Source organism: Zootoca vivipara, chromosome Z2 (genome assembly GCF_965207765.1).
Source record: "Zootoca vivipara chromosome Z2, rZooViv2.hap1.1, whole genome shotgun sequence".
Classification (NCBI taxonomy): Eukaryota; Metazoa; Chordata; class Lepidosauria; order Squamata; family Lacertidae; genus Zootoca; species Zootoca vivipara.
Genome location: NC_142585.1, coordinates 6,342,305 through 6,366,883, shown reverse-complemented (window position 1 = coordinate 6,366,883; position 24,579 = coordinate 6,342,305). Strand labels below are relative to the sequence as shown.

At 46.1% G+C, this 24,579-nt stretch overlaps 1 protein-coding gene across 1 annotated transcript; it reads right to left on the bottom strand.

The window, feature by feature from the left end:
- Positions 1-10,886: 10,886 nt before the first annotated feature.
- On the bottom strand, positions 10,887-15,881 carry LOC148686540 (uncharacterized). The gene is made up of 3 exons (XM_088665414.1): positions 15,779-15,881; positions 12,883-13,012; positions 10,887-11,442 (listed from the first exon to the last, which is right to left on the bottom strand). Exons 1-3 carry the CDS (start codon positions 15,879-15,881, stop codon positions 10,887-10,889), a joined length of 789 nt encoding a protein of 262 aa, XP_088521540.1.
- Positions 15,882-24,579: the final 8,698 nt, after the last annotated feature.

Sequence of the window (24,579 nt, the reverse complement as noted above, 5' to 3'; positions counted from 1 at the left end):
AACTGCCCCAAGAAAGCTAAACGAGAATTGCTCAGATCCTGCCAAAATTAGAGGCTGCCACTTTCCACTTTTCCTTTATTTGGACAAATTCAACCCTGGTTTATTTATTTTAAAAGAATTTATCTGACGTGAAATTTCCCATTTTAAGAACCCACGCTGAAATCACACCACAGCTTGGTTAAACTAACTAATATCTAACTAACAACGGAGTCTGCTTCTGCTAACCCGACATTAAACACAATTACTTCTATATTACTTCTATATTCTACATGCTTGTCATTTCTCTTGTCATTTTTAATAATACTAATAATAATAATAATGGCTGTAACTCTGTGGTACCGTAGAGCATCTGCTTTGCATGAAGGCCCCAGGTTCGTTCCCTGGATGAACCTAGAATGCTAAATGCCCAGAGAGCTGCTGCCAGTCAGTGCAGACAGTACTGAACTAAATGGACCAATGGTCTGACTCCATATAAGGCTGGTTCCTATGCTCCTATTAAGAAATAAAGGATGCTGTGGCAGCTGCCATCAGCCCTGCTTAGCACCGACATTCCCATTCAGGCTCAGAGACTGAGATTGCACTTCTTTGCTTCCACCCTCATCAGTGTTATGTATTAAGATTGGCTGCAGTTCTCACTCAGGGCCTCCTCCCTTCCATATTTATCTTTTTCACTGTCAACACCTCCACTGGTGAAATCCACCATGGGGTCTTAGTCTCTAACAGTGATTTGTTTCTTTCCCATACCTCAAACAAAGACCTTCTTATCACATGATTTGTAAAACCTTTATGGACTCTTTTCTTGTCGTACCAAAGATATGAATGCCAACCAAATCTGTTGTCGTATCCTTCCAAATCTAATAAATCTGTATTTCCCAATGTTATCCAATCTTTTAGCCAACAGAGACACGACGCCTCATAATATAACCTCAGGTCCGGCATAGAGATTCCACCTCTCTCTTTTCTATCCACCAAAATCTTATATTTTATTCTTGGTTTCTTCCCCTGCCAGACAAATCTCTCTAAAACTTTTTGCCATTCTTTGAGTTGTCCTGTTCCCTTTATTATAGGAATCGTTTGAAACAAAAATAACATTTTGGGTAATACATTCATCTTTATTGCAGCTATTATTCCAAGGAACGACAACTTCATTCTGTTCCATGTTTCTAAATCTTTCTTTATCTCTTTCCATACTGGTTCGTAATTGTCATTAAACAGGTTTATATTTTTTGCTGTCATCCAAATTCCCAGGTATTGTACCTTTTTCGCCATTGCAATACCATGTTTCTGCAGTAATTCTTCCTATTCTTCTTTTTCCATGTTTTTAATCACCATCTTCGTTTTTTGTTTATTTAATTTGAATCCCGCTAATTGTCCAAATTTTTCTATTTCTTCTATCACTTCTGCAACACTTTCTTTGCGATTTTCCAAAGTGAGAACTAAGTCATCTGCAAAGGCCTTCAATTTGAACTCTTTTGCACCCACTTTAATTCCTTTGATTGTTTGGATTTCTCTAATTCTGTTCAGTAATACTTCCAGGACCTTGATAAACAATAACGGAGATAACGGACATCCTTGTCTAGTTCCTTTCGTAATTTCGAAGTAATCTGTTAAAACATTATTTATTATCAATTTTGCTCTTTGTTCAGAATATATTGTTTCTATTCCATTCAGGAAGGATCCCCCCACATCCATCAATTCCAGGTTCTTCTTCATAAACTGCCAAGATATATTATCAAAAGCTTTTTCTGCATCAATAAACATTAATACTGTAGGTTTATCTATTCTGGTCTCCAGATACTCTATTACATCTATAATATGTCTTACATTGCCTTTAACTGTCGACCAGGTAGAAATCCTGCTTGGTCATTATGAATCATCTCCTTTAAAATCTATTTCAATCTTGTTGCCATTATATCTGCAAAAAGCTTGTAATCATTATTCAGCAATGAAATTGGGGACAATGACAATAAAGATATCTTATCTTATCTTATCTATGGCAACTGCATCAGAAATAGACTGTCAATCTCCATCCAAGTTCTTCTGAAGAAGTGTGCATGCACACGAAAGCTCATACCAAAATAAAAACTTAGTTGGTCTTTAAGGTGCTACTGAAGGAATTTTTTTAATCTCCATCCAAGTTTGCCTCAGGGCTGGTGGACCACATTACTCACATGGGAATTCTCCATGCTCAGCTGAAAAGCTTAGCTACTGCCAACCCCCCTCATGTAGGGGGGGTCCCTTTATCTGTGTGGCAGAGGCTCCTGGGAACACCTGTCTGCTGGCGTGGAAATGGATGGCAAGAGGAGGACGCTTCACCTTTCGGTGTCGGGGCCGTTCTCAGCCATGTCTTCCCTGATGGCAGTGAGGCTACCATTGCATATTTTTCAAGAACCTTGTTGTTAACAGAAAGGAACTATAGTCAGCTTGACAAGGAGGCACTGGCGCTTGTGACAGGAGTCAAGCGTTTTCATGAATATCTCTATGGCAGGATTTTCAACCTCGTCACAGACCACAAACCTCTTCTGGGTATCCTGGCTGGTGACCGCCTGACCCCCTTGATTTTATCACCATGAATGCTACGCTGGGACGTTTTCCTCGCAGCTTATAATTATCAGCTACTATACTGACCAGGCAAGTTATCAGGGCATGCCGACGCCCTTACCTGCTGGCCTTTGCCGGCGCTGGTTGAGGATCCGGCACCCTCATCAGAGGTACTCCTGATTGAGGAACTGCCTGCACTTCCCCTGTCAGCAGCTGACGTCGCTCTCCACTCTTCCAAGAATCGCACCATCAGCCTCGTTCACAACTGGGTGTGGAGGGGGTGGCCAAAAGGGCCAACTGATCCAGAGTTCCAGCCTTTCACTCAACAGCAACACGAGCTCTCAGCTCACTGGGGGTGTCTCCTATGGGGAGACCGGGTCATCATTCCAACCAAGCTTCATCAGCGCATCCTTCATGCGCTCCATGTTGGGCACCCAGGAATTGTGCGCATGAAGGCGTTGGCATGCAATTTTGTTTGGTGGTTGGGCATGGACAAGGTCATCGCAGCCTGGGTCAAATTGTGCCAGGCATGCCAGGAGTCAAGGCCTGATCCACCTGTGCATCGTGGGAACTCATGGGAGACCCCCAAGGCACCATGTTCGAGGGTGGCATATCCACGGCCACATTTTTATGGTGGTAGTGGACACATATTCTAAATGGTTGGAGGTGGTGTTAATGTCCTCAACCACCTCAGAAGCCATTATCCGTGTGCTGCAGAGGCCTTTTGCCACACATGGGTTGCCAGACGTACTCGTATCGGACAATGGAGCCCAATTCATGTCGGGCGCATTCGAGCGCTACCTCCTTGGCTGGGGCATCTGCCTCACTCTGACAGCTCCATTTCATCCAGCCAGCAACAGTCAGGCAGAACGAATGGTTTACTTGGCTAAAGAAGCATTGGCACGTATGGGACAGGGGGACTGGCACAAATGGGTAGCCGAATACCTATTAGTACAACACATCACCACATGTACAACAACAGGCTAGAACCCGGCCAAACTGTTGATGGGCCACTGCCTACGATCGTCTCTCGACCGGCTGCACAGATTCCCCAGGCTGTGCTAACACACCACGTTTCTTCGTTCCGGGAGAGAAGGTGTTTGCCCGGAACTATGCGGGGGAGGTTCCCTGGGTGCTGGCTGTGGTGGTTGGGGTTACAGGACCCAAGTCATATCAAGTGGTTTTGGACTGTGGAAGGATATGGCGCCGGAACATTGACCAACTGCGCCGCCGGGCTGGGGATTCGGACACAGGGACAGTGCCTCTGATGGCCCAGACAGAGGGCGGCCAGCTGCCAAGTACCGCTGAAGTTCAACCAAGCAAGGTTGGGGAAGAAACTCCGGCGTACAGCCCATCTTTACCTGAGTCCTTACCGGAGCCTACTGTACAACCGCAGTCCGAAGCTGCCACCGCAGAAGCCAACATAGAATCATCCAAGTCGAGCCATACACCTGCGTCTCCAGGGGGGAGTGTGTCATCAGGCTCTGGCAGCCTGGCTGCCCCTCCAGTGATACCTCGGCAATCTACCCGGACCCGTATACGTCCAGCCTACCTGAGGATTAAACCGTGTAATGTACCTGTACAGTACTTCTAATCAAACCTGTGGCTAGCTTATACTTGTATATAGTGGAATTACATATGGTATTTGCTTATGGTGTATGGTTGTAACAATTAAGGATGGGGGGGCTAACACCTCATCTAGGTGGGGAGGGGTGTTATGTATTAAGATTGGCTGCAGTTCTTACTCAGGGCCACCAGTATGCAGATGAAGGATTGAGAACTGTCACTCACTGATTGGTTAGTTAGTTGGAAGTTGTTACTGTTACAAGTTACTTAGTATTATATAAAGCAGCCAGCTAGGCTGCAGAGAGTCAGACTCAAGGAGCAGTTCTAACTGCTGTAATAAGGAGCTGGGAATCTAACAGAGCTGTGTCCTTCGTCCATCTTTCCCACTATTCAACAATCATCTTCTGCTCTCTGTGGGCCACTGGAGGGCCTAGTCCTAGAATCATAGAATCGTAGCATTGGAAGGAACCATGAGGGTCATCTAGTCCAATGCCCAGCAATGCAGGAATCTGTGGGGCCCAGGCTTTGGCCCTGAAGTCCAGTCCAGAACAAAACACTCCACACATGCAATTCTACAGTATATGTGTATCAGAGCCTGTGGATGGAAGCAGCTGACAGCTAGCTGCACTCCAGTTCCCCCTTTAAAAGCAATGAGGGAGTTTTCCCCTCGAGTTGCACAGGGATGTTGGAGATGAGTAATTTACAAGCCTTTTAAAGAGCCCAGAGACATTTTGCTTAATGGGCATCCCCAGTCACACACGGCAGGAAGAGCAGAAACAGCTGAGTAAGAATATGCTTACTGGGGCATCAGCGTGATGATAACATCTCCTCGATGGCAGGATGAAAAAGCAGAACTGTCCTCTTCCCCTGAAGGGACTTAGCGAGTTCCGCTTTGCTAATCAAAACACCAGGTTTCAGGTTTCACATGAGACCGGCATTTGAGGGCAGGGTGTGTGTGAGAGTGTAGGATGTTTGGACTTTCAATCACATCTTATTAGCACCATCCTCAAGAGATAAAAGATTTAGAGCTCTTATGCAATAAACCCCCTCCCCTCCCCACCCAAATCAGATGCTTGGTGATAAGGAAAGTGATGTCAAGATGCACTGGGAAATACAAGACAGCATTAGCCTGATGCAATGTTATCTGGATTTTCTGCAAACAAATCAGAATGAATGCTCAAGAAATAGCCAAAGTCAACTCAACACCCTGCAATGAATCAGGACAACAGCCCCATAAACAGGTGGTCTAGAAGCAACCTGAGGCTCGTAGGGCTGATTTGGGTGGTCAAAATGGAAGACCATGGATTTAGCATCCTAGCTTGGACCTGCCATCTGAACACTGCATTCATGGGCAACTCTGAGAGCCCTGGCAAGGTCCATTGTTAATACAGTGGTACCTTCACTTCCAAACAGGATCCGTTCCAGAGGTCCGGCCACATCCTGAGGAATTCTCAACTGGAGGACCGCTTCTGTGCATGTGTGTGGTGCATAGAGTGCTTCTGCGCAGGTGCGAGCATGGCGAAACCCGGAAAAATGCTTCCGGGTTTGCTGTGTTCGCATCCCGAAGTTTACGTATCCAGAGGGATATGTAAGCGGAGGTATGACTGTATCTGTCCTGAGCCTTCTAATCAGCACATACCAGTGAACCCCCATTGCAATTTCCCATGTGCCTCCAAAGTAGCATCACTTCAGGACCCTGTAAAGGAGTGCTTGCTGCCCATTTGTTGTTGTTGTTTAGTCGTTTAGTCGTGTCCGACTCTTCGTGACCCCATGGACCATAGCACGCCAGGCACTCCTGTCTTGCACTGCCTCCCGCAGTTTGGTCAAACTCATGTTCGTAGCTTCGAGAACACTGTCCAACCATCTCGTCCTCTGTCGTCCCCTTCTCCTAGTGCCCTCAATCTTTCCCAACATCAGGGTCTTTCCCAATGATCCCAAGAGGATTCTTCTCTTCTCATGAGCTGGCCAAACTATTGGAGCCTCAGCTTCACGATCTGTCCTTCCAGTGAGCACTCAGGGCTGATTTCCTTCAGAATGGATAGGTTTGATCTTCTTGCAGTCCATGAGACTTTCAAGAGTCTCCTCCAGCACCATAATTCAAAAGCATCAATTCTTCGGCGATCAGCCTTCTTTATGTTCCAGCTCTCACTTCCGTACATCACTACTGGGAAAACCATAGGTTTAACTATACGGACTTTTGTAGGCAAGGTGATGTCTCTGCTTTTTAAGATGCTGTCTAGGTTTGTCATTGCTTTTCTCCCAAGAAGCAGGTGTCTTTTAATTTTGTGACTGCTGTCACCATCTGCAGTGATCAAGGAGCCCAAGAAAGTAAAATCTCTCACTGCCTCCATTTCTTCTCCTTCTATTTGCCAGGAGGTGATGGGACCAGTGGCCATGATCTTGGTTTTTTTTTTTTTTTTTTTGATGTTGAGCTTCAGACCATATTTTGCGCTCTCCTCTTTAACCCTCATTAAAAGGTTCTTTAATTCCTCCTCACTTTCTGCCATCAAGGTTGTGTCATCTGCATTTGTTGCCCATTAGTGCCAGATAAACCTGCCTTTGGGGTGAGGGGAGGCAATTGAATGGGAGGGAATCCACCAGAGGGCATTTGGCAGAGTGCCTCCGCAAAGCAGCCCTACCACAGCTGGAATATTCATGCTGCCTCTCCCTAAAGCAATGCTTTCCCAGGGTGTTGCACACTCACCAGGAACACAGACATGGAATGGAGAGGACATTCAAAATCAGTTTAGGGTGGAGCATTGGGTGGGGCTGCTGATGTCTAAAGGGGAAAAAAGAAATCACAGCTAATCACAACAAAATCCAAAATCCTTGGTCACAACAAACATAGCACTTTGGATCATTGGAAGAAATGGCCACCATCAGGCATGCCCTATTCATCCCCTGTTATAGCAATGCCCCAGAATCAATACAGCCAATCTGGTGTGCCCTTCATTCACCATCCTACCATTTAAAAGGAGGAGGAGCAGCTTCTATTGATTAACGAACTACAGTAGGGGTTGATTAATCTGTTTAGGGGTTGATTAATCTGCTTATTGAACCAGTATAACTTAGAATGCTGCAGTGTGCCATACATAGGGCTGCCCTAGAAGGCAGCTTCAAAGCTTCAGCTAGCACAGAATGCAGCAGCTAGATTGCTCATTGGAATGGATAAAGCTGTCTGTGCATCCAACCTTTCCTCTTTCCTTGTGGGTTCTGATATTGGACTGGAACAAGGCGACCTGGCTGGGATGTGTCCTTGAACCAGTGTTTCTCGAACTTGGTTCCCCATCTGTTGTTGGACTACAACTCCCATCACTTCTGACCACTGGTCCTTCTAGCTAGGGATGATGGGAGTTGTAGTCCAACAGCATCTTGGGACCCAAGTTTGAGAAACACCGCTTAAACTCTTGCTTGCCTGGGTGGATAAGTGGCCACCCACTGGCATGTGGCCCCCAGAAAGTTCCCTATGAGGGAAGGTGGCCTTTGGGCTGAGAAAGGGATCCTTGCCTCTGCTTTATGAGAAGGCTTTAATCCCTCCAGTCAAGTGCCTAAGTAGAAACTCTCTGATCTTTTCTTTATAAACTGCCTCCCTCTAAGCTTTCTCAAAGCATGTCAGTCTTTAAAGCCCTCCAATGCTTTATGAATCCTTTTTAAATGATGTGAGTGAGCAATGAAGGCTTAGCTGAAGACAGAATACTTTGCTACCTGCAAAAAGAAGCAGTGGGTATAATGCCCTTCTGGAGTATCTCTTGTCCAAGTCCTCCAAGAAATCAATAGGGGCACATCGGAGTCTCTTATCCTCACAACAACCTTGTGAAGTCAGTTGGGCGTAGAATTAAATGTAGAATTGCACTAATGTCCCAACTAAGCTGTAAATGCTTTGGCCATCATTTGAATCTACACCATAGGACAGTGTTCTTACCTTTCTACCACATTGCTTATGCCTGCAATTCCCACTTACATGAGAATAAGTCTCACTGAAGTTAATAGGGTGGGCTGAATTAAATGTGCACAATGCAGATCTCCTGATGTTGCATTGGAAGCTCCCTTCTGCTGAATCTGTCTGGTCTATTTAGCTTACTGTAGTATTGCATACACTGAGGGCTTATCCACACTTATCTTTTGCCCTCTCTTTCTAGACGCATGTCCACACTTTAAAACTCCATGTCCAAGTGTTGTTGTCCCCCACCCCTCACCCTGGAGCTTTCCCCATGAAATCCCCTTTTTAGTGCTCAGTTGGAGCAAACTTCAATGCAGGTTTTCCCTTTGGAGCACAGACCATGCCTGGAAAGTGGAAATTCAAGTGTGGATAAAAAGCTCTCCAGGTTCCAATTCCCAGGTGCTATCAGGAGATGCGAGGAGGTGAGCCTGCGACCTTCAGTGTACAAAAGAGACTTGCTACCACTGAGGTACAGCCCTTCCCAGTTACATCAGTGGTCATCTCTCTGCATGAGTTTTCAAAACGCAAGTGGGCAAATGTGGTGTCAAAAGTGGCCCTTCATCAATAAGTTTCGCCATGTTTTCAATCCACTTCCAGAACATAGTTTCCAACAGGTTCCTCTCTGCCACCCCAAACTGTGAAAACAGCACCCTCTGCTGTTCAAGGTCTGCATTTTTCCACTTTGAAATGTCGACCCGCTTTGACTCTTCCTGTAGAGCACATGACTCCATTGCTAGCACCGTAAAGGTCAAACAAGAGGAAAAAATGTGCATGGGAATCTTCTATACTTCTATACTGTATCATTTTTGGTGTTTTTTTTTTGTTTTTTTCAAGGTGGTATGCCTGTATGTCAGGCAGGGCTAGGAAACCTTTGGCCTTTCAGTTGGTGCCTGACCCCACCTCCCAACAGCCCCTGCAGCTGGCATGACCAATGGTCAGGGATAATCAAGAGTTGTTGGTGGGAGCTGTAGCTCAGTGGCAGAACACCAGCTTTGTATGCACAAAAGGGTTCCAGGTCTAAATCTGAGCTAGATGGACCAGTAGCCTGACTTAGGGACACAGTCAGACAGGTTATCTAGTGCAACCCCCTGCAATGCAGAAACCATGCCCACAGCAGAAGTGGATTTAGGGGAGCACAACCAGTTCAGTTGCACTGGAGAAAGAGCCTCAGAGGCACCATAGGGAACACTGCAACTGCGCTTTAGAATGTAACATGAGCAGTGGGGAGCGTTGAAATTTTAAAACCCAAAGTCTGCCACTGTTTGGGGACAATTTGCTGTCTTGCTTTTAACTGGTTTATTGAAGCATTTAATTCAGTGATTGCCAAATTCCTGGTAGCCAAAGCACATTCTGGTTCTTATTTAAAGCTGGAAAGATCAGGTGGTAGAGAGTGAGACTCTTAAATCTCAGGGTCATGGGTTCAAGCCCCATGTTGGGCATTGCAGGGGGTTGGACTAGATGACCCTTGGGGGTCCCTTCCAATTCTATGGAGGTCTCTTATCAGACTAGGAGGAGGAATCCTTAAAGTAACCAGTTATAAAGCTCCGAAGAAATGACTTCCTCTGAAACAAGGCATTCCAACATGGGAGGGTTTGCATTGAGCATGATAAGATATCAGCTCATAATGACAACTGATTAGCAAGGGGCACAGCTTGATTTGATTAGCCAATTTAGGAACAGTGGAAGTCAGACCCCAGGGAAGGGAAGGGCCCTCCAGATCTTTGTTGGATTACATCTTGCATGATTCCTGATCATCAGTCATGCTAGCTGGAGTTGATGGAGGCTGATGTCCAACAATATGTGGAGAGCTGCAGATTCCACATCTCTGGTCTACCGTGACCAACAATGGCTCTCTGTGGTTTCAGGCAAAGAGTTTTCACCTTCCTTTCCTGATCTGTCATCCCTCCCAGCTGTCCCCAGCCTTTCACTTGAGGCATCTGTGTGAAGCTAATCAGCAGGGCAGCCCTGTGACAATCCACTAACCACCAGCGCTTGCAGGGGAATGTGTACGGAGTTTCTTGGGATGCCAGCCCTGGCCCTGTGGCCAGTTTTAGTTTTTCTGAACCACTTGGGGCTTGTGCCTTTCCACATAAAACCTTGCAAAGTGCCATGCACACTGACAGCATGGCATAAATAATAAATATTAGTACCATCAATTTTATTGTTAAGAGTGCAGCCAAGCACTGATGCTGAACTTCCTGAATACCTGAGCATTTTGCAAGCTGTTTCTGTACCCTCATAACACTGACTACCAGAAACTTTTTTTCCAAAATCTGGCATCCCTGAGTATCCAAATTCTGTGCAATCTCAAACAAATTAGACCAGCAGAAAACAAACAGCTCTTGGCATGAGTAACACACACACACACACACACACACACACACACACACACACACACGAACATATTTTTCCTTCCCTCTTTTATTTCATTTCATTTTTTTAAATCTCTCCAATGTCATTTATTTTACCAGATCATCAGTCTGGGTTTTGTTTTGTTTTCATTTTGAGTCGCAGCAATCAGTCCCTGTTTTTGTTCACTTTGTGGGGAAATTTGTAGGACAGGTTCTTGCTATGATTAGTTAACCTTTTTTTAAAAAACAACAACAAATCAAACTGACAGGAAGTTCGCCTTCAGTTCATTTTGATCCTTGGGAGGGCTGGGGGCTGAGGTTGTGGGTTATGGGTTGGAATAGAGGACGATGCAATCCATTGATTTTGGGGTGTTCTGACTTGGCACGCTGTGACACAGATGCTCAAGCATCTCCATGAAAGAAAGACACCGAGTAGTTCAGCAAAGGCATGATACCGACCATTCTTGGAACTGGCATCATCTTGGCCATCACATATCACGGATGGCGCACAGCATGATGCTCCCAGAATCGTTGCTTCCGCCACTTCCTTCGTCCTGGGCTCCTTTGCCCTCCAGAGATTCCATGGATCCACTCCTGGAGGAGCCGTAGAGGCACTGGAAATGTTCCACTGAGTAAATGCTCCCAGACTCATCGGAGTGAATGCTTTCAGAGGAATGGCTCCTGTAAATGTGGCTGATTGACTTGGCACTTGCCTTCTTCTGTTTTGATGGTGACGCTTTTGATGGCTTGGACAAGGGTGCTGCAGGGGGTGGGGATCTTGGATGGGGTCGTGCCCGGGTCAGTGGCTTGGTCGATGGCTGGGATGGTGGCAGAGGCGGTGGTTGGCATGGTGGCAGGGACATTCCCTGGGATGTTGGTGCCTGGCATGGTGGCAGGCATGGTGCCTGGCATGGCGGTAGGCATGGCGGCAGGCATGGCGGTAGGCATGGCATCCGTTGAGATGATTCCAATGCCTCTGCTGGGGAAGGAGACAGGACGCAGTGTGTCTGGATAGTATAAGACTTCACCTCCTTCCTCAGGGTGCTTGAAGAAAAAGAAGATGAGAGAGGTACAAGCACAGCAAGATAGATTTTCCATATATAGTGTTATTTACTTTGCAGATTTGTTTATTTTAAGCAAGTGTTCTGTTTAAAATCAATCTGATATGCATGTACATAAAACAAATGCACAGCTGCGCCCGCCCGCCGCGCTGGGAAACGGGGCAGGGCGGGGGCGCCGGAGGGATCCCGTCGCACCATGGCGCCAGGGCGCCAAATATACTTAAGACGGCCCTGGTCTCATCTAATCTGACTGGCAGGGGCTCTCCAGGAGTTTAAACAGGAGTCTCTCCCAGCCCTATCTGAAGATGCCAGGGATTAAACCTGGGACCTATATCAAGGCTGCCGGCTCCTGGGGGCCGAGGCACTATGCCCTCGAACTTTGTTTTAGGGAAGCAGGCCCCCTCAATGTTCATAGGGCCCCATGTGAAATGTTAGGATGTTGCGTCAGGCCCCCTCAATCCTCCACAGAAGTTGGTGCCTCTGTTCTACATGCAAAGCAAATGACCTGCCACTTTTCTACAGCCCAACATTTCTCATAGGATGTTGTTTATATAACCATCTCAAATCCCTTAGCTTTATTGCTGTTGGTGACATTTGCTATTTCAGTTTTCATTATGCAAGGGCAACACCTGCAACATACATGTATGGCCCATTCATAACACTTTTAGCAAAAATGCTTTCCCAGAAAGAATCATTGGGTGCTATACTCTACCCCTCACAAAGCTAATATTCCCAACATCCCTAACAAATTACAGTTCCCATGATTATTTGGGTGGAAGCCGTCAGTTCTAAATGCATGGTGTGTATGTGACCACAGTTACTTTGAGACTCTTCAGTGCAGAAAGTGTCAAATAATCATAATATGACCATCTAGCTCAGTATTGATTCCACTGACCAAGAATCATATAATCGTAGAACTGTAGGGGACCCTGAGGGCCATCTAGTCCAATCCCCTGAAATGCATCCAACTAAAGCATCCATGACACGTGGCCACCCAACCTCTGCTTAAAAACCTCCAAGCAAGGAGAGGCCACCACCTTCCAAGGTAGTGCATTGTACTGTCAAACACCTCTTACTTCTCAGTTCCTAATATTAAGTTGGAATCCCTTGAACTCCATTGGTCTTCCTGAAAACAAGCTTGCCGCATCTTCCATGTGGCAACCCTTCAGATATTTGAAGATGGGTATCGGACTACTGCTCAATCTTCTCCAGGCTAAACATACCCAGCTCCCTCAACCATTCCCCCAAAGCCTCACTTTCCTTGGTTTCAGACAGATGTTTTCCCCAATCCTCTCTGTAGATATTGGGGATCGAACCTGAGTCCTTCTGAATGCAAAGGACTGAGATTTGGTCCCCTTTCAAACAGCAACTCTGTTGCATGCACAAGTTGGTGTGTGTGTGTGTTGTGATAGGTGAAACTTACATGTCGTCTGTCATCAGCTTGTAGTGAAGAACAGTGCAGCCAACAATAAGCAAAATCAGGAGCACCAAGAATACACACATCACGGCAATCAGCAGGTCTTGCTTCAGTCTCTGCTTTTCCATGGCGTCTTCTTCCAAATGGTTGTTTAAAGGAGAGGTACTGTATTAGTTCAAATTATCACCTGTATCCTGCCCTGTTCCATTCTCCAAGGCACCCTTGCCGTCTAGGAAGAATCTGAACCCATTTTGTATCTTTGCTAAATAAATTTCTTAGTTGGATTTTTTGGGATGTACTCATTTAGGAACAGAGGAAGATGTAGTATACAGAGTCAGACCATAGGTCAGGCATAGGCAAACTCGGCCCTCCAGATGTTTTGGGGCTATGACTCCCATCATCCCTGACCACTGGTCCTGTTAGCTAGGGATGATGGGAATTGTAGTCCCAAAACATCTGGCGGGCCGAGTTTGCCTATGTCTGCCATAGGTCTATCAAGCTCAGCTTTGTCCAAATTGACTAGCGCCAGCTTTCCTGGGTTTCAAACTTGGGTTCCCAGCTGTTGACAGACTACAACTCCCATCATCCATGATCACTGGTCCAGCTAGCTAGGGATGATGGGTGTTGTAGTCTAACAACAGCCAAGGACGCAATTTGATAAACACCGCCTAAGTGAAGATGCTGGGGACCTGAACATAGGAAGTTGCCATCTACCAAGTCAGACCATTTGGCTGATCATGCTGGCTGCTGGGTTTGCTGGGAACTGGAGTTCAACAAGATCCAGAGGTCCACTGGATCCCTGCCCCTGCCCTAGTGAGTCACAGCTAGGGATGGGGCAGAAACTTGATTCAGCTCCCACATAAAGGCGAACCTACCTAATTCACACTTCCCATAACAATAAGTGACCCAAAACACAGTTGGAATCTAGACACATATAAAAAAACGTTGTTAAAAACGCTTTTAAAAAAAGTTTTGAAAAATATATTGAATTTGCAACCATTGCCACCCAGTGTCACATTTGTATTATGCACTTTAAAGGTAAAGGGACGCCTGCCCATTAGGTCTAGTCGTGGCCAACTCTGGGGTTGCAGCGCTCATCTCGCTTTATTGGTCGAGGGAGCCAGCGTACAGCTTCCAGTTCATGTGGCCAGCAGGACAAAGCCGCTTCTGGCGAACCAGAGCAGCACATGGAAATGTCATTTACCTTCCTGCTGTATTTATCTACTTGCACTTTGACGTGCTTTTGAACTGCTAGGTTGGCAGGAGCTGGGACCGAGCAACGGGAGCTCACCCTGTCGCGGGGATTCGAACCACCGACCTTCTGATCGGCAAGCCCTAAGCTCTGTGGTTTAACCCACAGCGCCACCCGCGTCCCTTATAATGCACTTTACAACACACTTAAAATGTTTTATTTGCAACTGTATAGCTGAGTCCCCAGCCTTTCCCCAAAAGCGAACCTGGTTCACCAGATTACAAGTCCACCGCTCTTAACCACTACACCATGCTGGCTCTCTGGAGGCAGGGAAGGGAAGACCTCCCAGGATGAGAGATTGAGAGAAGGGAGGAAAACTCCCAGGTGGGAGCTGGAAGGGTTCACCACTTTCTGTGCGCACCTTTGGGAGAGGGTGCAGTTTTCTCTTTCTCTGTTTCTGTTTTTATTTAGATTAGTTCCTTTTTCTACTTGTATTATGAAAAGCTTTAATGGGGGGAGATATTGACTTGATTTGTCCACCCCCAGTTGCAGTTCTGAAAAGACATGACTGCAGAACCTTCACTACACTACATTCTGCATTTTAGGAGGGTGGCGAAGTCTTTAAGATCCCCCACCCTTTTTATCGCTTTTATCTTTCTGCTGTGCCAATGCATTTTAAAACTGACTCAGCAATTTTGCACGCCTCTCATCATGTCACTGTTTTAATGATTGAATCAATTTACTGTACTGCCTTAATCCCATTATCGGCGTCTATGTTTGCAGTCTGGAACTGGCCCTCCTGCAGGCTGAAAGGAAGGGGTAGGTGCTTGTCTAAAATAATATGAAATAAAGGTGGTAACTTTACGTGGGGTTCCCTAGGCACACCCCACTCCCAAATAGCAAGTTTTCCGATTGCATCCATGCCCCTCTAGCTTCAGCAACAGCCATGTTAGGTGTCCCCACACCATTCAATGCACCCCCAAGTTCCTTTGGCATGGGGAAAGTCAAAACACTTTACTGTTTGGGTCAAAACAGAATAGGTTGGTAGGGTTAGACGCAGAGCCACTAAGAGGCTCTCATGTGCTACTGTGCCTTAAGAAAGGTCTCCTTTGAGGTGATGGCTGGGGTTCCATTTAGAATTGGCAGGGCTATTAAAATACAGTGGTTATATATGTTTTAATAGCTCACCAGTGGTCACTCCGCATTCCTGACCGAAGCCCTAAGCAAGTTAGCCCCCAAAATATCTCAAAAACCATCTCTGTGCCTTTAGGTCCTCTTGGGTGTTAAGACTGACAAAGCAGGGGTCCTCTTGGTAGTTCCACCATCCTCAAAAGTTTGGGGTGGTGGTGTCCTGGAAGTGGAGATCCTCTGTGGCAGTCCCTAAGCTGGTGAATTCCCCTCTGTACAGCTTTTGCCAAATACTGAAGTTACGCCTATTCACCCTGGCATTTGACAGTTTAAGGTGCCTTGTTGGAGACACCTGAATTTTTTTCTGAAATCACACTGTACTGCTCCATTTGGAAAGCTTTGGTGCCTCTTGTCATTGAAATGTTTTTATCTGCTATTAAATAGTTGTATTTATTGTATTGTTGTAACCCACTCTGGGACCATATGGTGAAGGGCGGGTGAGAAATCTTATAAAGTAAGCAAGTAAGTAAGTAAAGTAGGTAAGTAAGTAAGGCATGCATTCATCCCTCATGGGTACCCTACCTTGGCACAAGTGTGGCCCTATAAAGATGGAGAACAATAGGAATGTATGGGAAAAGCTGTGCATTGTTTCTTTAGTCATTGTCTTTCCCCATGCTGACTGCATATTATTCTGACCTGCCATGGAACCACGTGACACCCCCAGCATTCCTAACAACATTCTGACAGCATAATCTATTCCAGTGCTAGGGTGGGGTATGTGGTCACGTGGGTGAGTCCATAAGGTCTTGCTGGATCCATCTAGCTCCATCTGGCTTGGCCCAAAGGTTCATCTGGTCTGCTATCCTGCTTTGCAGAAGCTAACCAGATGCTTCCAGGAAGCCCACAAGTCAAAGCTTGAAGGCAACAGCCCAGTCCCCCTCTGATTGTTTACAGCAGTGGTGGCCAAACTTGGCCCTCCAGCTGTTTTGGGACTACAGTTCCCACCATCCCTGACCACTGGTCCTGTTAGCTAGGGATGGTGGGAGTTGTAGTCCCAAAACAGCTTGGGGGCCAAGTTTGGCCCACTGGCTTACAGGAAGGACCATATAGCGCAGTGGTATAGTTTATGCTTTGCACTCAGAATGTCCAAGGGTCAATCCCCAGGATATCCAGGTAGAGAGATAGGGATGTCCCTTGTCTGAAACCTTGGATATCCATTGCTAATCGATGTGGACAGTATTGTGGTGGACGGACCAATGATTTGGCTCAATGTAAGGCAGCTTATCCTGCCAACCTAGCAGTTCAAAAGCACATCAAAATGCAAGTAGATAAATAGGAACCACTACAGCGGGAAGGTAAACGGCGTTTCCATGTGCTGCTCTGGTTTGCCAGAAGTGGCTTTGTCATGCTGGCCACATGACCTGGAAGCTGTACGCCGGCTCCCTCAGCCAATAATGCGAGATGAGCGCGCAACCCCAGAATCGGTCACGACTGGACCTAATGGTCAGGGGTCCCTTTACCTTTAACCCAAAGTGTTTGTAACCCGAGGTGTTTGTAACCTCGGGTTCGAAAGTAGATAAATAGGAACCGCTATAGCGGGAAGGTAAATGGCATTTCCATGTGCTGCTCTGGTTTGCCAGAAGCGGCTTTGTCATGCTGGCCACATGACCTGGAAGCTATACGCCGGCTCCCTCGGCCAATAATGCGAGATGAGCGCGCAACCCCAGAGTCGGTCACGACTGGACCTAATGGTCAGGGGTCCCTTTACCTTTAAGGCAGCTTATATGCATTATGTCACCAAACATTTAGCCATCAGGCTCTCATCTGCTCTTTCTCAGATTTCTCAAATCCCCTTTTAAAATAAAAATCACCATAGCTAGTGACCATCACCATGGATGTCTTTTGTTGGGTGGGAGCTTAGATTACTGAAATGCATTGTATGTGGGGCTGCCATTCAAGAAGATGGCTGCTAGAATTTTAATTGGGATCAGTCCACTTCCAGGCCAAATTCAAGTTATAATCTTCAAAGCTTAGTATATATTATTAACACTGGCCAGGATTATACGAATACTGTAACTTGTAAATTCACTTTTATGAGCTTGGCAAAAAAATAAAAATTAAAAATTAAAAGGGGTGTGTGGAGGAAAGGCAGAGGGAAAAACTCCCACCCACCATTGCACCCAATGTGTTTTTATAAGATGCAATTCTGGCTTTAGGCACAATCCCTGGAACATAGCTTCCACATAATTTGCAGCCTTGTTGTATGATAAACACTTCAGGTACTGAAAATAGTAAGTCACTAATATTAATCTCCCTTATAGGAATGCCAGCAGCATACAATTTCTGGAGACAAATAATATTCATGGTATCAGAAATTACAGGGGGGAAGGGTGGGATTAAGCCATATGTTGATCATGTTTAACTGGATCAAAACCGGCATACCAAATGGTATGAAATCTTTAATAGCAAGTTTGGTGAATCTCAGCAAGAAGGTTATGGAAGACTCACAACCTGTGGCCACTTGGGAACCACTTTGGAAGTGCTTATATCTCACAGAGGTGGAGAGGCTAACAGATCTGGTACTCGGGAGAAATGGTAACATCTATAATAATATATTCATCGATAAGTAGGTGTGTTTGGAAATTACTGCAATCAGCACTGAGCACTACAGACATTTGCAGCTCTCTTGGAATATATTTATGCAACCTGTCAATATTTCTTGCTTTAAAAACCTGTATATGTGGTGTTTTTAAAAAGTATACTTTCATGTTTCCTTCGTCCACTTGTTAAGGAAAATCCAAATGGTTTATTTCTCAATTCTCCTCCATGCAATGAAATAATGTATGTCTCTTTAAGCTCAAATAATGAATTCATCTGCATGCCACATTAAACCAGGGGTAACCAATGCTGTGCCAGATGTTGCTGGACGCCAACTCCCATCAACCCACAACATCTAGAGGGCTCCATGCTGAGTATCCTTGATTTAAAGCAGGCATCCCCAGACTTCGGCCCTCCAGATGTTTTGGACTACAATTCCCATCTTCCCCGACCTCTGGTCCTGTTAGCTAGGGATCATGGGAGTTGTAGGCCAAAACATCTGGAGGGCTGCAGTTTGGGGATGCCTGATTTAAAGCATAGTTAACCATGGGCGTACCCAGGATCAAAACTAGGGGGGGCAAGGGGAGGGGCCAAGGCACGGAAGGGGAGGGGCCACAAAGTGGGCGGGAACAGCGAACTCGCGCTCCGCCGGGCTGTGCCCCTCCCTAGCAGCAGGGCTGGTGGGCGGAGGCGGAGCCCAGCCCAGCGGAGCGTGAGTTCGGCGTTCCCGCCCACCGCGCCGTGCTCCCTGGTTCCCCGCCGCGCTTGGCCTTGCCAGAGGGCGCGCCGGGGAGCTGGAGGGAGGGTGCGGCGCGGTGCGGCGGGAATGGCGAACTCGCGCTCCGCCGGGCTGTGCTCCGCCTCTGCCCACCAGCCCTGCTTCTAGAGTAGGGCAGCTGCCCTAACTTGCCGCATGGTGGGTACGCCCTTGTAGTTAAGTATAAACTATGGTTTGCAGGTGAACATGCAACATGCTGGGTGTGCAGACTCCTAAAATTATGGGCACATTGTTTCACTTAAACTGCCCCCGTCTTTGTGCCATGGTTGCTGGGAGTTACACCACAGTTTGGCTTATCTGAACCCACGCTTGTTTAAAGTGATGTGTGAACCACACCGTTGAAATGTACAAAAACTAATTAAAATCGGCTACTAATTGAAATGGCTGCTCACCCTGATGGCTATGCGCTTCCTCTGCTTTCAGAGGTCTTATGTTTGTGATTCTGGCTGGGAATCACAAGTGGGGAGAGTGGGGTTGCCTTCGGGTCCTATTTGAGGCTTCCTACCAGGACATCTGGTTGGTCACTGTGAGAACAGGATGCTGGACTAGATGGACCACTGACCTGATCCAGCACAGCTCTTCTTATGTTCTCATGGCTCTGTGGGACTGTGATCTTGGAAGGGTCACTTCTTTCCCATATGATGTACCCTAGACCTGATATCGTGAATGGAGGGCCACTTCCTAGGCCCTCACAAATCTGAAAGGCCACAGGTTTGCCACCCTTGCTTGATCATCTCCCCTCTCCTCATAGGGAAGGTGCACCAACACCCTGATCATTTGGGCTGCCCTTTTTATGGGATAGAAATCTGTTTGGGATGATAATAATTCAATGTCTCAATGAACTGACTTATTTATACATGCAGTGCTTTGTCGGCAACATCTGATGCTTAATTTGCCCATTCATTTTGCTTTGAGAAGTTTCAGTAGAATTTTGGGTCACTTTGATGGTTCCTGTTAAAAAGCTTATTACCCTTTAGTCCTTATTAAAGACCTGAACATTGCTCTGCAACTCCAGGGACTATACAAATTTACTCCAGTGTTGTTCTGGTTGTTGTTGATGTTTTAAAAAAGCAACACCCAAAACATAGATCCTCAGGAATTTTAGCAGATGTCTGGAGAAGCTACGTTCTGCAATTCACACAGTGATTAGCATTCTCTCTCCTTTAAGGATAAGATGATTTTGTGTACTCCTGTTTAAAACCCAATTAAACTTTTGACCTTCACAACATTCCATCCATTGGTTAATTGTACACTGTGTTAAAAAGAAAAAAAAAGTGCTGGAGTCCTGCTTTTGTTTGCACCTGTGAATTTTCCGGGGGGGGGGGGGTCCCCTCCAGGTTGTGTATAATGAGAGTTTCCTATTGCTCTCTCCATCCCACTTAACCCAACCTCCTCATCTCCTTTTCAATAGGAGAAGGGGAGAAGACCTTTAATCCTTTTGGTTCTTCTCATGTGGTGGACTCCCTAGATTCCTGTTTGGAATTGCTACTTCTATATTCTCTATGGATTTTCTAGCTATGCTTAGGTAGCTATAATTCTCCCTTGTCCTTAAGATATCAGTGCTCCCAACACCTAAGCACCAATTCTCTGGACTTGGTGCAAAGTTGTAACATTGGACACACACACACACACACACACACACACACACACACACACACACACACACTGTCCACCTACACATTCACCCCCCAAAAAAGACTTGGTCAGTATTGGGGGGGGACAAGCAGGGTATCCCTTGGAGTGCTCTTGGCCCCCCTCCTCTCCTGCTTCTGATCCTGGACTTCTCTCTGCCACAGACTCTCAGCTCACCAAGTCCTCTTACCTCCTCAGCTTCCAGAACCTCATCTTCCTAGTCTTCTCCCTCTGACCACTCATCATTGTCCCACCACCACTTCCTGGGCTCTGAGCCTTCTTCCCTTGGGGGTTCCCCAGCTGGTTTCTCCCACCATTCCTCTGCGTCCAACAAGTCTGTGACATCTGATCACAGTCTTCCTTGCTAGGGTAGCATATATTGCATTTCTATATACATTATAGTAATATTTTTTTTCTCAGTTCGTATCAATACATATAAAATAGCACGTGCCTTGGAGGAAAGGCAACAAACAAACAAACATCAGCAACAGATAAATTAGTAAATTAGAACAGTCGTTACTTTTGCTGGAGTAGCCGCAGTTGTGCGCACTGAAATTTAGGTTTGTGCAATTAAAGTGGATTAAGGCACTCAGATGCCTTAGTAACACAAAACTATTTATTTATTTTGTTTTTTGCAGGTAGGAAAGTGACAGGGGAATGTATATTAAAAAAGTGAGATGAACAAATGAGATGTATAATATGCAAGAAACAAATCACTATGGCTTGTTGTTGTATAACCTCCCCATAAATAAATAAATAAGAACAAATGCTTGATAAAGACTATAAAGGCTTGATAAATGCATAGTCTAACCTCCTCATAAGCTTTGTGCAAGCAAATCAGGTCAATAAACAGGTTGTCTGGTGGAGCCCCTACTTACTAATTCTGTCATCAGAGCACACTGAGTGATCACAAACGCCCCGTTGCCTCTGGTGGCCACTAGGTGGAGGCAGCCTCCATTGAACTGAGGAAAAGTTGCATCTTTTTTTTTAAGCAACCTAACTTGAAGTATGCATGGTCAGAAGAGGTCCAAGAGGATTTATTTGCTGGTTATTTCTCTTAGGGTGACATTTTTAGAATTTATGAAATCTCACTGCAAATTTAATTGAATATAGGAGAAAATATTTACCTGGTCCAGCGCCCTCCTTCTCAACAGTGGCTAACCATAAGTTTACAATGAAGTCCTCGGGTGGGGCATGGTGACAATTGCCCCCCTTTTAACAGTTGCCTCCACCAGAAATAGACTGTTTCTCAGTGTGAAGGTTCTACTGTATTTGGCTACTGTGGTAGCCAATAATAGACGTCATCTCCTTCATGAATTTGTTTATCTCCCTTTAGAGGAGGTGGGCTTTCCTTCACTGGAAGTTTCTATACCAGTGATGGGCAACCTTTTGAGCTTGGTGTGTCAAAATTTGCCAAAAAACTGAGGATAACTCGGGTGCTTTGTCACTTTGAGAAAAAAACATAATTTTGCGATATTTATAGTTTAAATAACAAAAATGTATAATTGTAATATATAACTATATTTAATAAACCAAAAACCAATTATTTAACCAAACCAAAAAACCCTTATCACAAAGTGCCCAGAGTTGTTGAGCTTTTTGAGGATATCTGTTGACCAAAGTTTTGGAGGGTTTTTTGGGGGGGTCCAAAAGTTGCTTTGCTTTTGGGGGGAATGCCCCAAAGCTGCTGCGCTTTTGGTGGGGGAGAGAACAGAAATAAATGACAAATAATACCTTCGCTGGAACTTTGAGAATGAGATGATGAATTTGGGCTACTGGCCTGATCCAGGCAGACTTCTTGGAAGTTTTTCTTTGTAACATAAGAAAGCTGCCTGGATCAGGCCTGTGGCCCACGTTCAGCATCTCATTCTCAAAAACTGCAAGCAGAATCTGACCACAACAAGCCTTGTGATTCTCAGGAAACTGATATACAGAAATATGCCGCCTTTGAACCTGGAGGTGGTATGTAGCCATCACTTGACACATCACTGAGTTCACATGGCATCCACCCGGCTTCTTCCCCCAAAGAATCTGGGAGCTATAGTTTGGGTCGTTGGGTTTGGTGCTTTTGTAACTGGTTTTGTAATGACTTTAAGGATTGATTGATTGATTGATCAATCGATCGATTGATGAAAAAGTGATTTCCCCCCCCTGAGATGCTAACTTTCTCTCTGCATGTCATTCCTTGAACAGCTTCCTGTGCGAAGATAAGGCTTTGTCCTTTCTCTGTTCATTTGAGCATTTGACTAGTGTTATGTGGAGGGAAATGCAACCACTAGGCTGAAAAATGGCCCCCTCCTGCCCCCTTGGTTTCCGGTGTGGCCTTCACAGATATCGGCCCAACTTGGGTGTGTGTGTTGGCTGCTGAGCTGCACTCACCAACCATTGTGAGGGCTGAGGGGGTGATTGTGATGCCTCCCCAGCTGCTGCCATTGTCTGTGGGTTGACTGTGATGTAACAATAACATTTAGCAGCTGAGCAGGTATAAATGTGGGCCAAGGCGCAAGCCTCGGCAGTTGCCCTCCCCAGAGAGAATATGAGCAGCTCAGTGGCACTTAGCCCTGGTGGTCTCCTGCCCCATGGCAGCAAGCTGGCAAGCAGAAGGAGGCAATCGCCAGGTGCTGGGGTGCTGTGGAGCAAGGAGCAGGCAAGTACAGTTTACCTACTGGTGGGATCGCTACTTGAAGGTGACTGATATTCAGCCCTGAAGCGGATTGATGTCTGCCAATGGACCTGGCAAGGCTGCAGCTGGTGGGTGGTTGTCGGAAGAGTTTGCATTCAGGCTAGCGGATGCCATGAGGCTACGCTGGCTGAGATGGATGCAAACTGGTTTGGACCCTTGTTTGTTAACAGGCAGCCAAACAGAGGAATCTGAGGGGGATCCTTTCGGATGGTGGCCATCCCACTCACCTGTTTGCCTCTGCCTTACAGGGATGTCTGGAGCCGGTGAGGTTTTCCCCAAGTCCAGCCTTCAGAATCAGGAAGAGAACCGCAGGACGTCCCTATTTACATCAGAGAAATGAATGTGAAATACTGCCAGTGAGCAATGGACAAGGCCGTGGCCACACCTGAGAGAAGGAGCCTTGAAGGGAGACTGCAGGCGGACATCTGCTGCATTGCAAACGATGGGGAAGTGGGGAGAGAGAAGAAAATGAGGGAGGAAACATTAGGCCACATTAGGCGCACCGTCCATTGGAAAGCTATGAAGACGCTTTGAACAGGAATGGCTTCCCCTCAGGGATTCTGTGAACTGTAGGTGGTTAAGGGGACGGAGGGTTGTTAGAATGGTTAAGGATTCGGGTTAGGATTAGAGTTAAGGTTAGAGTTACGGGAGGGATAGTGTTGGGGTTGGGGCAGCGGCAGGGTTCCCTTCTCGTCAGGGAACTCTGGGAAAGAGTTAAGGGTTAGAGTTAGTGTTAGCATCAGTAGGGGTAGGGGTAAGGGTAGGGTTCCCTTCTTGCCAGGGAACTCTGGGAATTGTAACTCTGGGTAAGGGTTAAGGGTTAAGGGTTAAGGGTTAGAGTTAGTGTCAGAGGTAGGGGTACGGGTAGGGTTCCTTTCTACCCAGGGAACTCTGGAAATTGTGGCTCTAGTTAAGGGTTAAGTGTTAGCATTAGGGTTAGAGTTAGTGTTAGCATCAGTAGGGGTAGGGGTAAGGGTAGGGTTCCCTTCTTGCCAGGGAACTCTGGGAATTGTAGCTCTAGTTAAGGGTTAGCATTAAGGTTAGAGTTCGGGTTAGCATCAGGGGTAAGGTTAGGGGAAAGGGTGGGGGTAGGGTAGGGTTCCCTTTTGGCAGGGAGCTCTGGGAATTGTAGCTCAGGGAGGGGAACAGGAAGGGTCTCCTAACAACTCTCTGCACCCTTTTCAAACTATAGCTACCAGATTCTTTGGGGCAAGAAGCCATGAGTGTTCAAAGCGGCTTCATAGTTCTTTAAATGGTGTGGATGTGGCCCTGGCCTCCCTCACCCCACGACCTCTTATTATGGAAGATTTGAAAGAATTTCCCCATTCAAATCTGTCGGAAACAGGAAGAAAAAAGACTTTGCATCTCATGCCATTTTTAAATGTCTTAACTTGAAATGCCAATAAAGGTATTTGTATTGTATTGTATTGTGTTGTATTATTAACATGGGAAGTGGAATGGTAAAATGTTAATGAGGTGAAAGAGAAAGTTCTGTAAACTGGTACGCACGCCCCTTCTTGTGGGTGTGGAAGGAGGGACTTGCGGCAGGACAAACGACTTTATAAGATGTGTTTTTCCTGATGAAGATGTGCCTGATCTTGGGTTACCCCACTTGTGTATAATAAAAAGGTTTCCTAATTCACCCATTTTGTCAAGATCACTTTATTTAAAAGGATCCAGAGACCTTAAGTC